Raw genomic sequence first — 13,952 nt, 5'->3', positions numbered from 1 at the left:
TACTGTCGGATATGGTCAAAGAAGTGTCTTGTAAGAGGGTTTCCATGTTGCGTTAACAAATCTATGAGGGGTTGTGGGGGAGGCTGGTATGGTGGAAGAAGGATGCGGTCATCTTTACAACATAAATTATATTTTGGGTTTGGTGTGTTCCTATCACGTCGAAGACGCTCTTCATACCAAAACAAAGCACCACAATGTTGACAGGAACAACGGGGACCTCCAAGATTTAAAGCACTGAAGATTGCTCCTAGGAAAATATGCAGGTTAGAAGAATAAGATGTTGAGGTGTATTAGGTCACCTAATTGAGTCTGTAATGAGAATTATTACTTTTGTGGTTAAATATTTGATGAATGGGAGGCTGTGATGGTACCAATAATACGGTGCTGGGTGTGTGAGGCTGATGTTGATATCGGTGAAGGAGGTGTCCGAAAGGTGTCCAAACTTGTAGTGTTTGATGTTGACATCGAGGAATCTGTAGGCAATTTTATAGAAGATATTTATTTGCATAATGCTAAGGAGCAGATTGGATTGTGCGATGAAGCAAAAAAGGGTTAAGTAGAAAATATCTAGACAGACCTCCTGTTCTCTTAGCATACATAAGCATCCGTCGTTTAAGGCGATTTTGATGAGCAGCTGCAATGTCAGGTTGCGGAACCAAAATTTGTGATGCACGGCGGCGTGGACGGCCACGGGTAACTGGACGTCTTGAAGCACTTGGTCCTTCGTCCATTATGAACTGATTTCGCATGGTTTTTTTTTTGTATTTGGGAATGAATAAGACTGAGGTAGGAATTTCTTTTTTTTTAAAAAAAGCAAAGTAGAAGAATAACACTAAGTATAATATTTCAATTTCATCAAAGGTTTCACTGCAGTGTACACGAAGTAGTACTAACCTGATTGCATATGTTTTTTAGTATTTGGGAATGCATAAGACTCAGGTAGAATTTTTTTTATTAAAATAAAGGAAAGTAGCAACATAAGACTGAGCATAATATTTAATCAGAGGAATGACTGCATTGTAAATGAACGATTACCAACCTGAGGCTTGCGTATCCACGATCAGGAAGAGGTGGTGCACCTGTCCCAAAATGAGATCTAGAATGGAAGAGTAAACTAAATTAGAATGCAGTTAGAAATAATCAGAGAAATCATTAGTACGGTAGCAAGAATGGTTTATATATCAGTAATAACCTAAACCAAATAGGAAAATGTTGGATATGCTAGCTAAACATTTCAGCAAACATTTAAGAAGCATCAAAGCAAATAAAGAAGAACATTAGCAATTTAATGTATCGAGAAGGTAGGATTCAAAGAGACTGAACAAAAAGGAATAAGGGAAGGAATATGTCCCTGCTAGAGGCTGACGAAACGGAGGGGGATCTGTAGGCGGAAATGAAGACCAAGCCAGCACAGCAGCCAATAGTAGAACACTTGTGGGAGCAGCAAGCTGGGAGTCGCGGCGGCAGCACAGAGGAAGAAGAGAATATCGACATAACGGAGGAAGAATAGAAGAATCACAAAAGTAATTTCATCAATTGTTTGGGGGCTGGGTGCCGGGGTTGGAAAAGGGGTGCGGGTTTGGAGGGAGGCCGCGGCTAGCGGTCGGCAGTCGGCCCGACGGAGGCGAGGGCGTGGTTGCCATCCGGCAGGCGCTAGAGGTCGAGGCCGCGGCCGCGGCTGGCAGTTAGCCCGACGAAGGCGAGACGGCGGCCGGCAGTTAGCCTGAACGGCGTGGGTGCCGTCCACCGTCCGGCAGGCGCTGGATGCCGGTAGGGGCAAGGGTGCCAGCCGCCAGGCGCTGGATGCCGGTGGGGGTGGGGTAGGAGGAGGGCGAGCAACTGAATAGGGTCGGCGTAGGAGGTAGCCTGAGCAAGTGGTGCAAGCGGTCGGCCCCGACGCTCGACGACGGTGCCGGCGGCGGGGGCATTGGCGGCGAGTAGGCGGTGGAAGTGGTCGGCTGCGACGGTGCCGTCGGCCCACGACGCCCGGTGACGGTGCCAGCGGCCTAGGTGTTGGCGGCGAGGTGAAAAAATAAAGGGAATCAAAACAAAAGAAGAATCATCATCTCTTACCTCAACACACAGCAGACGGAGGAGACATATTGCTACACTGCCGGTAGCAGGAAAAAATGCAGGGGAACAGGAAGGATCCAGATGCGCTGGGGAAGAGAAATAGAGTAGTAAAATCTGTTGGGGAAATAAATGAATCATAATTTTGCATGAACAAACTCTTGGGCTCCTGGTAGATGAATGGCTTTTGTATGAACAAACTCTTGGGCTCCTGGTAGATGAATGGCTGAAGCGTCCTCCCATCAGGGAAGACTTAAAAGTGTCACTTTATCAGTCCCAGGAGGCTGATAACACTTTTATTACATCAGATGGTACATCACCGTACAACTCTACGCGGTAATGGGCAGTGAAGCGCCACTATCGCGAGGATTACAACCAGAACCCACACAACTACACTAGCTACGAATAAAGGATCATCAGAGTCTTGCGCCATGCGGAGCTCCAACGGTGACCTCACCCACAGGCAAGACTGGGTGCAGGACGGAACCCTACTCGTCGTTCTCTGGGATGTAGTCGGGATCCTCCACTGTAGAGTAAAAACGGGGTGAGTACAAACGTACTCAGCAAGTCCAATTACACCCACGGGGGGGGGGTTATAACAGAATTAGATGCACAGGATCATCCAAGGATAAAGCTACGGTTCTTTTGCGGAAACACAATTATATGCAAGGGTTCGTTTTAAAAGCATTTTTCAAAACAAGTGTCTAAGAACGCACAATGTCGATCCTCGCGGATCCAAGTTTCAAACCGCTACCGGACTCCCCGTCCGCCGTAGCACCAGCACTGTTGCCGGATACTTTTCAAACAACTCACACCAGATCAACCCTTCCCGGAGTGGAACGCTAGTTATGTGACCACACCGTAACCTGCCCAATACCGTGGGCACGGCTATTCGAATAGATTTCTAACTCTGCAGAGGTGTGCAACTTTACCCACAGGTGGGGTACCACAGCACGAACACCTTAGTGCCGGTGCAGATCCCAACAAAGCCATTACCCACCTTAGCTAGACCTGACTAGCCACCACGGGATCCATCAAGGGGTCATTCGACCTATCTCCGAGGTTTAACCGGGGCATAAGTCACACAGAGCTTATCCCTTCTCCTTGATCACCCGTTGCTCTCAGCTCTCCTGGTGGCTATCAGACCAACTAGTGGGATTTATGCTAAGCCGTTGCCCATACAACGGTCAAGTGGTTCGCACGACAAGAAGCTAGGTGAGATGTCACATCAACTCGGTCCTTAGGGGTGACAGGATGGATATCTCCCTTCCTCGCTCAACCACACAGGTACGAGCACACCAACAGCAATTCACACAGAAATGCCATCCATCCCGTCCGACTCGTTTCTCAAATCCACACTTTACCCTTTCCCACACACACGCATTTTTCTTTATAAAATCAGGTATTCAAGGTATGGCTATCACGGCAAGGGTGGCTATCCTACCATGTTTTCAACACGCAAAACAATGCAATTTTATAAAACAGGCCACTGGGTTGTGTTTATAAAAACTAGGACAGAAACATGCATCAAAGGGCGGAATTGAACTTGCCATCGTCAAACCCTTGCGGGAAGTCCTGATCGAAGCACTGTCCTTCGGGTTCGGGGTCGCAGTACTGGTCCTCAGTTGCTTGGTCGCGGTCGGGGACCTCGTCGTTCACTCCGCGTCCTACGACGCAAACAAACAGACACACAATCAAGCGAAAGAACTAAAAGCTTTTACCGATAGGCTTGAATCGGAAATAATTTAGTTACGGAGTTAGGGGCAATATCTCTGGGTGGTTTCTTAATGGCATGACTAAAACTATACTAGAAGCGGAGTGGTAAAGTTTCGGGTCAATCGGAGGTCGTTTCGCACATAAAATGACGCGCTAAAGGTGGTTTCAGGGCTTAAACGGGGGTCCAGGGACCTATTCATAATTATCTAAAAAGGGTAGGGACTTATTTGCGAATGCTAGGGGTATTTAGGGTATGCTAACGGGTGTCGAGTGTAATTAAGTTCGTGTAATGAAGGGTTTATTTGAAATGTCCGATAGAGCAGGGTTTCTTTTGCGAAAGGAAATGTCTTATGGTCATTAGAGTGAGAGGGGGGGGGTCTCCTTGAAAAAGCAGGGAAGGCCAGGGGGTTTTGGGCAAAGTTGCCCTCCTTCTTCTTCTTCCCGTTGACAGAAACAGGGGAGGGAAGGGGAAGCTCGGGCCGGCCCCAAATCCGGCGGCCTAGGGGCCTAATCGGCTCGGGTGTGTGGGGGAAAAGGGAGAGGAGGAAGAGGGGGTTCCACTTTGGGGCTCACCTCGGGCGGGGGCTGTGCGAGGCGGCGGGCCGGCGTGGGGCAGGCGGCGGCGGCCGTGCGGCTCGGGCGGGCGGCAATGGGGGCGCGAGGAGAGGCAGGAGGCGGCGGTGGGGGGGTGTGGGGGAACGAGGGGCCGCGGCCGGCCTACTTATAGGCGGCCGGCGGTAGGGGGAGGCGGTGGCCGGCGGGCGGCTCCACGGGCGGCCATTAATGGCGCCCGTGGCGTGCGGCGAGGCACGGCCGTGCACAGCCGTGCACGTGGGGGGGGCCGGGCGGCGGTGTGCGGGCACAGGGGCGGCACAGGCGGCGACACAAGCGGCGAGGCGGGGTGCAGCGGCGGGCGGCGCGTCGCCACGGCTCGGCCGTGCGCGGTCGGCACGGCGGGCGGCGCGGCACGCGGTGCACGCGCGCGCGCGCGCGTGGGCGCGGGCAGCCGGGCACAGGGCAGGGCCAGCGCGCGGGTTCGGGCATGCACGTGCGCGTGGGGGGGAGGGCCGTGGTGTCCGGCCAGGGGAGGAGGCGTGCGGCCTCGGGGCAGGAAAGCCAGGAAAGAAAGAGAGAAGGAAGAAGAGGAAAAGAAAGAAGAAAGGAAAAGGAGGAAAAAGGAAAAGAGGAAGAAAAGAAATGGGAGAGGGAGGAAAAAGAAAAGGAGAGGGAAAGAGAAAAGAGAGGAGGCGCGTGTTGGCGCCGGTCGCGGCGACAATCGCGGCCGGTCGGCCATGCGCGCGCGGGGATTCGCGCGCGGCACGAGGAGCGCCAGCGCTAATTGCGGCAGCGGTCACGGCCGGTCGGCCACGCGCGCGGTATTCGCGCGGCGGACGGTCGCGAGCGACGCGGAACGGAACAGCGATCCGATTAGGGCTAGGGTTTTGACGTCGAACCGTTTTTACGAATTACTCGAGCGCATGATTTTAATTAAGTAAATTTTCAGGGCGTCACAATGGCCTTGTGTGAGATGGTGGAAATAGACGTACAGGATAACAGGGAGGATGAAATCAGACGGTGTAGACTTAATTGATGACGTGGCTTGATGTGGTTGCAGCAAAATAAGAGTTAATGATGTTTAGTGGGTTCCATCTATATAAGATATATAGATTATTCAGCTATCAGAAACTTCTCGGAGAGCAAAACACGCATATAGGATGGCAAGATACACAGTATAGCAGATAAATGTGAACCAATCACTTGAAAAACTCTTCCGAACTGAATTTAAGTTATCAAATCATTTGCATCAAAATAACCTGCATCCTGCCTGTCATACTGGATTGAGGGGAAAAAAGGGCATGGCACCTATTGAGGAATGTTGAGTACTCTATCCTGCCTGTGATGAGTGAATTGTCAACCGTGCGGTGTGATCATGCGCTCGGTCTTTGGATTGCAGGTACACGGGCGTCGAGTGTCGACGTAGAGTTGCCGTGGAGGAGCTCGGGGTGGGCGGTAGCTGTGGCGTCCACTCCTGGACGCAAGCGGCGATGGAAGGCGGGTTTCTTGGTTTGCGCCACAAAACCAAGGAGGCGGACGGCGGTTGAAGACGCCAAGTCGTGGAGGCACGGGCGTCGGTCTCGGGACTGACGGAGGCGACGGGCATCGACGGCGTCTAGGGCCTCGCTGCGGGCGAGGAGGTGATGGGCGTCGGGTGGCGTCTAGGGCCGTCAGAAGGCCGAGGCGGGAACGGCGTCTAGGGCCACGGCGTGGAGGTGGAAATCTTCCCGCGCGTGGAGTTTTGACGGTTTTCTCAAAACCGGCCACCTACCCGGGTTTTGCGGACCCTCCAAAACCGCGGACCGGATCTTCGTCCACACGGCGGCATCGTGGAGAAGACTTCGACTCGAAGAAAGAACCTCGGCCGTCGGATGAGTCCAATGTATCTTTTCCGGTTTTGCCCCTACGGGCTTTCTAGTGTCTAGTTAAGTCTAGGGGTATTTTAGTCTTTAGTCTAGAGAGTTAGAGGGGTTAAAAGAGAGAGGAGGGCAGCCAACTCAAGAGTCCACGAGTTCCCGTCGCCCCCCTTCGGTTTTCTTTTGTTCTTCTTGTTCCTCCTCTCCTCCTTTTTTTCCTTTCTCTAGGGTTAGGATTTGGTGATGGAATTTTGAGAGCTTGTATCACGGATTCATGGGAAAGGAGGCCCTTCCCTCCTAGTGCCCTCCGGGCTTTTGGATCGATTCAATTCGTGTTGTTTTTCTCGCTGTAGTTTGGATTCCCGTTCTTGTTTTGTATCTGCGCAGGCACCAGGAGGAGCGCACCAAGCGCTAGGGAGCTTGCAGTAGTAGCTGCTATGCAGCGTGCAAGGAGAACAGGCAGCCTGCAGTGCTAGCACCTTGGCCTTGGTGCACAGAGGCAGCAAGCAGCAGGGAGGTGAGCAGCGGTGGGGGGTGTTTCGGCAGCAGCAGCAATTTGATTGTTTTAGTTGATATGCAAATTCCAGTGACCCCGGGCGACAGTAGAGATAGCAGTTCAGGATGCTTGTTTGACGCACAGCAGCTGTTTGATGAATTGCCTTACTAGTTTTTCCTTTTTTTTACTGATTTTGCTAGATTTGTTTTAGGCCGCAAATGTGTAGTTAACTCTTGTTCTAGGGTTGTTTTCTAGCTCTAGTTTGTTTGTCCCCTCACTAGATTTATTTGCTCGCTCTAGGTTATTTAATTTTCTGCTTAGTTATATCCTGAAAAAGCAAAACACAAACTAGTTGTTTAGTGCTCTTGCTAATTAGTTTTAATTCTATTACTATTAGTGTTTGTTTTATCTGTGCACTAACTCGGTCTTGTCGAGTTCTTGACGAGTTGAGCTTCCGATGTTTTCTCTCTGATCAGTTTCCGTTCGGTTGCGCGTGTGTGCGTTTGTGAGATTTTTCACCGCTTTGCTTCTGAGAGTGTGTTTTGGCTCCGGTGAGTGAATACTCTTAGTGCTGATAGCCGTCCTGTGCTATGCAATACTGATACTCACTGTTTGAGGCAGTTTGGGTGCTTTAGGTATCGGATCATCTGCGTGGTTGAACTTGTGAGATTTTGTTTGGACTTTTCTCGATCGAGCTTCCGACTGTGAGTCAAGAGTATTCCTAGTGCTGATAGTCGTTCTGAGCTATGCGGTACTGATACTTTTCGTCCGAGGTGCGTTGGGTGTAATCGGAACTTTTCTCTTAAGTTTTTCAAATCAAATTTGAGGCTCCCGTTCACCCCCACTCTGGTCGCCTATATGGTCCTTCACCTATGCTACAATGAAGCTAACAGAAACATATCATAGTGCAAAACATACATATGCGATGGCAGGACAAGCAGTAGAGTAGACAAATGAGAGCAGATCATATGGAAAACTCTACCGAACTAAATCTAAACTATCCATCCGTTTGCATTAAAATCACTGGCATGCTGCCTGACAACCAAAATTGAGCTGAAACACTGACTTATAAGTGTGCAGAAATAAGTCTTGCCATCCTATGCTAATTAATTCAACAATTTGTTGATTCTAATTAATTCACCCCCAATCCAAGGATTAAGCACTACACAGAAACATCTGATAAGAATTACCAACTAACTATCCAAACCTAACAACTGACGAGACTTCCGGATAATATCTTCTCATGGTAACTGCAGGCCGTTGAATGTGTTGCTTGGTAGTTCGCAACATGTGCTAACATGTTCTGCTTGCTATTTGATAATTCTGAATGTTTTCCATATATATATATATATATATATATATATATATATATATATATATATATATATATATATATATATATACAATGATGGATCAAGCAGGGAGTAAGAAGCACGAGGAAAGACAAATTACCTGAGAAGATCAAGATGAAGATGATTTTTCCCTCACGCGGTTATCACGTCCAGCATCATTTTCTGCATGCCCTCCCTAGCAATGGTCCAATCACTGAACATGTTAGTCTCTGACTTGCAGTATGCTGATAAAATTACAGCAAACTTTCAGCTTCTTAGGTTCACACACATTTGATTTAGGGTTGCAGGTAACACCTTCTATCCAATGGACCTAATGTGAACCCTAATTCACATTTAATTGTCTCTTTTTTAATATCAATTAGCAGGCTGAAGTATCGCAGCACTTGGTGCATTACTTAAAACTGTCATCCCCAGTTGGACAGTTGTAAAAAAAACCCTGTATGCTTTCTTCAAAAGCAGGGGACTTTTCCTTTTGTTTGAAAAAGGGTATTACCAAATCTGCTAATACACATATCATTTTACTGCTTAACCATGAAATACTGAAATCTCAAACTATTTCAGACAATACAGCTTGGTTTCAACAAATACTTCATGCAGCTAGTGTTCTTGTATCACAAATTTCAAAAACGCCATGTAACTGCATCATGGCATTGAGAGAACAAGGCACTTCCAAGGGGGAAAATAAAAGAGAAAAAGGGGTACATATTAACCTCTCAAGTTTCAGAATTATTGGACTCGAGAACATAATGTTGACCATGACAAAGTTGAGCAGAGGCATTTACTCAATTGTGGCATCACAACAGCAGAAATAATCTTTTAATTTGTTTGAAGGACTTGCACAATAAAATCAAAAGAACAAATTGCACTCCTATCGCCTCCTGCAATAAGTGAAAATATGCAATAGCCTAAATATAGCATCAGGCTTAAATTGCTCACCTATATGCAACAGTGCTACTTTCTGAAGAAACCATACAGACGTGTTGCAAGCAAGTTCAGGTAATTCATTGTGGATAAGTGCAAAAGGATGATAAAGAAAAAAAATGAGCATATGAAACATAACAGGGAGTATGCTCACATAAATAGATATTGGATTGTTGATTATGTGGTGCTGACTTGGGATTTGCCGCTATAAAGGCCATTGCAAGGCAACGGCATATCTGCCATCATTATGTACAGTAAGACCATAGGTTTGCCATTACACACCATTTTAGAACAAGCAGCAGGAAAAAATAACTTAACATATCCTAAAATTATTTGTAAACAGCAGTGCGCGCGGTCGTTTCGCGCTGGCAGGGTCCGTGGAGCTGCCGTGCAGTATGCGTCATCCCCCTACGAAGCAAATCTGTTGCCCAACACTCCAACAATTTGGTGTAACAGACTGTTGTGCATTTAACCCCTCTCATGCGCTGCTGCTCGTGTTCAAGGAGACTTACTACGCCCGCCCAGTCGTTGCACCTCTTCTACCGTCATGCATGCTGTTCTACGGAGCTTTGCTGGACAACGATTTCAACAACAAAGGCATATTTCTGGACAACCTCGAGCTGCTCGACGAAATGGCAATAAGGAAAACTGCAAATGGCGTCTTCAGCTATAAAATTGGAGAAGTATTTTTTTTGCTGCCATTTGATTGTGAGCTGATAGTAAAAGGAACTACTCATGTCATCTATCAGAGAAGATTGTATAATGTTAACTACTGATAAACTTGATATTGTTTGATTGCTCCAATAATCAACCTATTTCTGGATGTTAGACTTTTTTCTATGTCAATCTACAGTACTCTAGGAAGAGCTGGCTATCTATCAATATAGATTGCTTCGTAGATATGACTTTCGAATAGAGGCATGAAGACTGTAGTAGTAACTTCCAGCCAAATCCAAAACAATAATTTTTTGAACATTCATTGCAAATAGAACTTTAGAACAGAAACAATATTCTAGGCATGTAGCCCAGGTTAAAAAATAATCCATTCTAGAGGGTCTCAGGACATCTTCTACATTACTACTCTTAAGGTAATTTACTAAACAAGATCAACACATCAGGGCTAACCTTCAGAGGCCAACCGAGCATTACTACTCACGCGCATTGGAGCTGCTACCTCCGCTGCACAGCCGCGTCTCCGCCATTACTGCTACGCCCGACAGGTACCTGTCGTCTTGCCACAAGCCTACACGCTACGGCGGTGTGGGCTCGTGGCCGTCCGGTCGTCCGGATCGGCGACTGGCCGGCGGCACCGAACTTGCAAGCGATGCCACCCAGCCAGCCGGGCATGTGCCGCCTCCCACCGAACGCACCTAAAAAAACAGGCAGTGAGAAAACGAACCACGCGTCCAGCTCCCCCTCGCCTCGCTCCAGCTCACCTCAGCTCTCCGCCCAGCGCCCTCGAGCCTCACCTCCCCCTCAGCCGGTCAGCCCTCTTCCCTCTTCCTACCACCACCACCTCTCCCCAAATCCCACCAGATTCGCCTCGACGCCCCCACCTCCCTCCCTCACCTTGATGCCACGCCCCCTCCCATGGCGCCACGCCCGCGCCCGCGCCCCTCGGCACCCGCCCGAGCCGCGACCCTGACCCTCCTCCTCCTCCTCGCTTCCGCCTCCCTCTCCTCCTCCTCCTCCGCCGCCGCCGCAGGTGTCCCCACGCCCCTGTCCGCGGTCCCCGCCACGCAGCGGCAGGTCGCGTCCACCTCCGACCCCCCGGCCTCCCCTCCCCCTCCGGCTCGGCGGCACCGGCACCGGAGGCACCGTCCGCCGCCCCCGCCGCCCAGGCGGCGGCGGCTCAACTTCGGCGAGCGGCTCGGGATCGCCTTCGCCGGCGTGGCCGTCGCAATGCAGGTCTTCCTCGGCGCCTTCCTGGCGCTGCGCGCGTGGCAGCTGCGGCGGCTCGACAGGGCCGAGGTGTCCTCCTCCACGCCCCTCACCTGACGGCCACCATTTCCCCCCGCCTCCGCCCGCGCCAATCGAAGCTCGAGCTCGTCCGGGTGTCAGGTCCGTGACTTATTTGTGATCTGATCTGATGCCGCCGCCGCCGCCGCTGCTGTAAAGGGATCCCGGGGTGCAGTAGCTGCCGCATGTCCATGTCGGACGCCATTCTTTTCGTTCTCTGTTGTACTACTACCGTGTACAATATGCTGCTCCTGCTCCGTGCAGGCTCTAGTTGAGAGGCTGTGTGATATGAGAGTTGTGCTCCTGCTTTGATTGTTGCCGTCCCTTACCTGATCTAGATGGTTAGCTGCTGCTGCTGCTTCTGTGCTGTTCCAGTGTTAGAATTGCATACTTAAGGCTTGGTGGCTAAATGGGCTCCGGTGTACTCATGTACAAAGCGATTTGTTCCAATTATTGCTGGTACGATATAAACTAACCTGTCAGTTGCACTTTTCTGTTTTCACAATCAAGATCAGTCCATGTGGATTGATTGAGCAAACAATCAAACAGGTAATGCGCACTTACGATTCTGATCCCGATTCCCACATCGTCCTGGGACTCTGCTATTATAGGAGAGCTTAGTAGTTTGTAAGATTTTTAATTTCTTTCCCATGGTTTCAAGAATGCCATTTCCATCCCCTAGGAAAGTACAGGATATCTTCAGCATAGTAAATCTGTCTAGTGAACATTAATTTTTTTATTTGAACAGTCCATGTTAATGCTGCTCCCAACTCCAAAATTCAAAAGAAAACGTACACAGAGCCTCAATAGTCTTTCTTGAAGTGCAAAAACTTTCTTATGCACAGAATTCCTTAAGATAAAATTTGTTGGCAGTTCTGCAAATGCACCTTTTCATATTATGCCAGGCTGGATAATTTTCGTATTTTCTGTGTTGCACCCAGTGACATCAGGTAAAGTTATGCAGAAACATGAAAATAATATGGAATGGATATCAAATAATCTGAAATTCTCTGTCCATTTACATTATGCAAGGAACCAAATAAGGTATATTGACATAGCGGTCTCAGTTGCTGGTTCATTTTCACAGTCTATGACAGAACTATGTCCCAAGTTTTGTACAATCTTTTATGTATTGCAGGAAGAAGTGTATGCATAATGCATGCCTGTTCTGCTCAAGAATGTGTTAAACACATTTGCTCATAGGTGCTATTTCATCTGAATTGCACAGCAGCTATTCTGACTAAACAAAAAAATAAGAAGAAAAAACTTTCCAGCTGTTCAAGATCAAATGTTTTGATTATGAAATGTATGTGAACAGATGGTGATGCATGTGAAAGACAAGTCAGTCAGTAGTTGTTCACTCGTATATTCTGGCATGCATCTGGGACAGCTCGACAAATCTCATCTTTTTTTTATAGTGCTCAGATCCAAACTCCCCAGGTCTCGACATCAGAAATGTACTGACCTCGAAAGAGCAGCTGTCTGCTGAATTCCAAAACGTGGAATATTCTTGAATCTTGACTGGTGCTTGAATTGTGACTACTACTCTATATCTTTCGAGAGCATGCTTATTATGAAGTGAGTTTATAGAAGGATCAGCTGAGTGATTATTGCTGTCCAGCTTTTCATTGTTAATTGGATGCCCATAAACTCATTATGTTAGCCAATTCTGTTGTTCCAAGATTACTACATCAATAGTAAGCATCCCTGGTAACTTCTGCTTCGCTGTGCGGTGTGCACTTATCATTCAAGCCAAAAGTTAGCACGGTTGGTTAAGTCTGTGCAAAGAGTTGTGATTAAATCCTCGGGCAATCCTTGCTTTTGTCTTGTTGATCATCAGATCATGTAATGAAAGGTGATCGATTGTTTGGCACGCTCCTTGTCAGGCTTTTCATAGGGCATATGCTAGACAAAAAGGTTCTACTTAGGCTTTTCCCAGTGCTAGATTTCATTGCGAGGTTTTCAAGAGTGCCATGTCATCTTCAGATATTTGAAATGATGAATGAAACTAGATGGATCTCCTTGAAATGATGTCATCTTACAAGCTTTATATTATACATGGATCTTGGAGCTAGAACTATGTTAGATAAGGCCTCACTGGGAAACCAAATTGACCCAAGTTTTGTGTAAGCCCTTTTTTTGTCTACTCTCTAGCCAGTAACCACAGCCGTCTATTAATTGCTCCAAATGTGTGCAAGGAAACCTGAGGTCGCCTTTACAATACAAGGTTGATAAAAAAATAAAGTGACTCTAACATGAAGTTCATCATGTTGGAAAACTTTTCATGTATATTGTGTTATATCCAGACGTTCCTTTGAAATGTTTTCAACAATTTAAGGCTCTTTTGGAACAAAAGAAAATCTTAGGACCACTTAGACATTAGGTTTTTTTAATCGTGTAACCAGTTGATCTAGGTTCAGTCTTAGACTAGTAACAATACTCACATTTTCCTAGATTTATTATAGCAGTTACTTTTGTGGTGATTTCATTTATCTTAAGAAAAAGAATCATAAAAGCGAGTACGTGTATGTATGTACTGTGTTTCATAAAAAAAGAGGAAAAACTATAAAAAATCTAGAGAATTAAAACCTTATGGAAAAATTTGTTATAGGGCCCTTGGAAAACAAAGGATTACATAGCATAAATTTCCTTCGAATCCTTATAGAATGCATAAAGATGAGAACTTTGGATAAAACGAGATGTTTGAACTTCGAACCTATGGAAACTTTAATTTAGAAGCTCTATTGGAAACGTTCTGTATTTTGAATTCCCCGTAGATTGCAAGTTTTGTGTAACTCTGATTGTGTGTTTTTATTATTAGCGTGCTATTTCTATTATGAATCGTCCCAATTGCTGGCCAACTCGATTTTTTTTGGAATCACAGTGTGACATGGCGCTCCAGTGACGCGTTCCTGATCTCCCATTGGTCCGCCACTATCAGCGTGGCAGACCTTGTCCAGCGTACACTGACGAGCCGGGCCACAGTACCACCGCCCCCACCCGTCATCGACTGATCTCGCATGTACC

General features: G+C 47.5%; 1 protein-coding gene across 1 annotated transcript; it reads left to right on the top strand.

The window, feature by feature from the left end:
* The first annotated feature begins 10,361 nt into the window (after positions 1 to 10,361).
* On the top strand, positions 10,362 to 11,413 carry LOC112900353 (myc-associated zinc finger protein). Its single transcript, XM_025969179.1, has one exon. The coding sequence runs from the start codon at positions 10,557 to 10,559 to the stop codon at positions 10,962 to 10,964; it is 408 nt and encodes a 135-aa protein (XP_025824964.1). The 5' UTR covers positions 10,362 to 10,556; the 3' UTR covers positions 10,965 to 11,413.
* Positions 11,414 to 13,952: the final 2,539 nt, after the last annotated feature.

The sequence above is a fragment of the Panicum hallii genome, chromosome 7 (assembly GCF_002211085.1).
Source record: "Panicum hallii strain FIL2 chromosome 7, PHallii_v3.1, whole genome shotgun sequence".
NCBI lineage: Eukaryota > Viridiplantae > Streptophyta > Magnoliopsida > Poales > Poaceae > Panicum > Panicum hallii.
The sequence above is the reverse complement of the archived record's forward strand: the minus strand, read 5'-3'. Positions and strand labels throughout refer to the sequence as shown.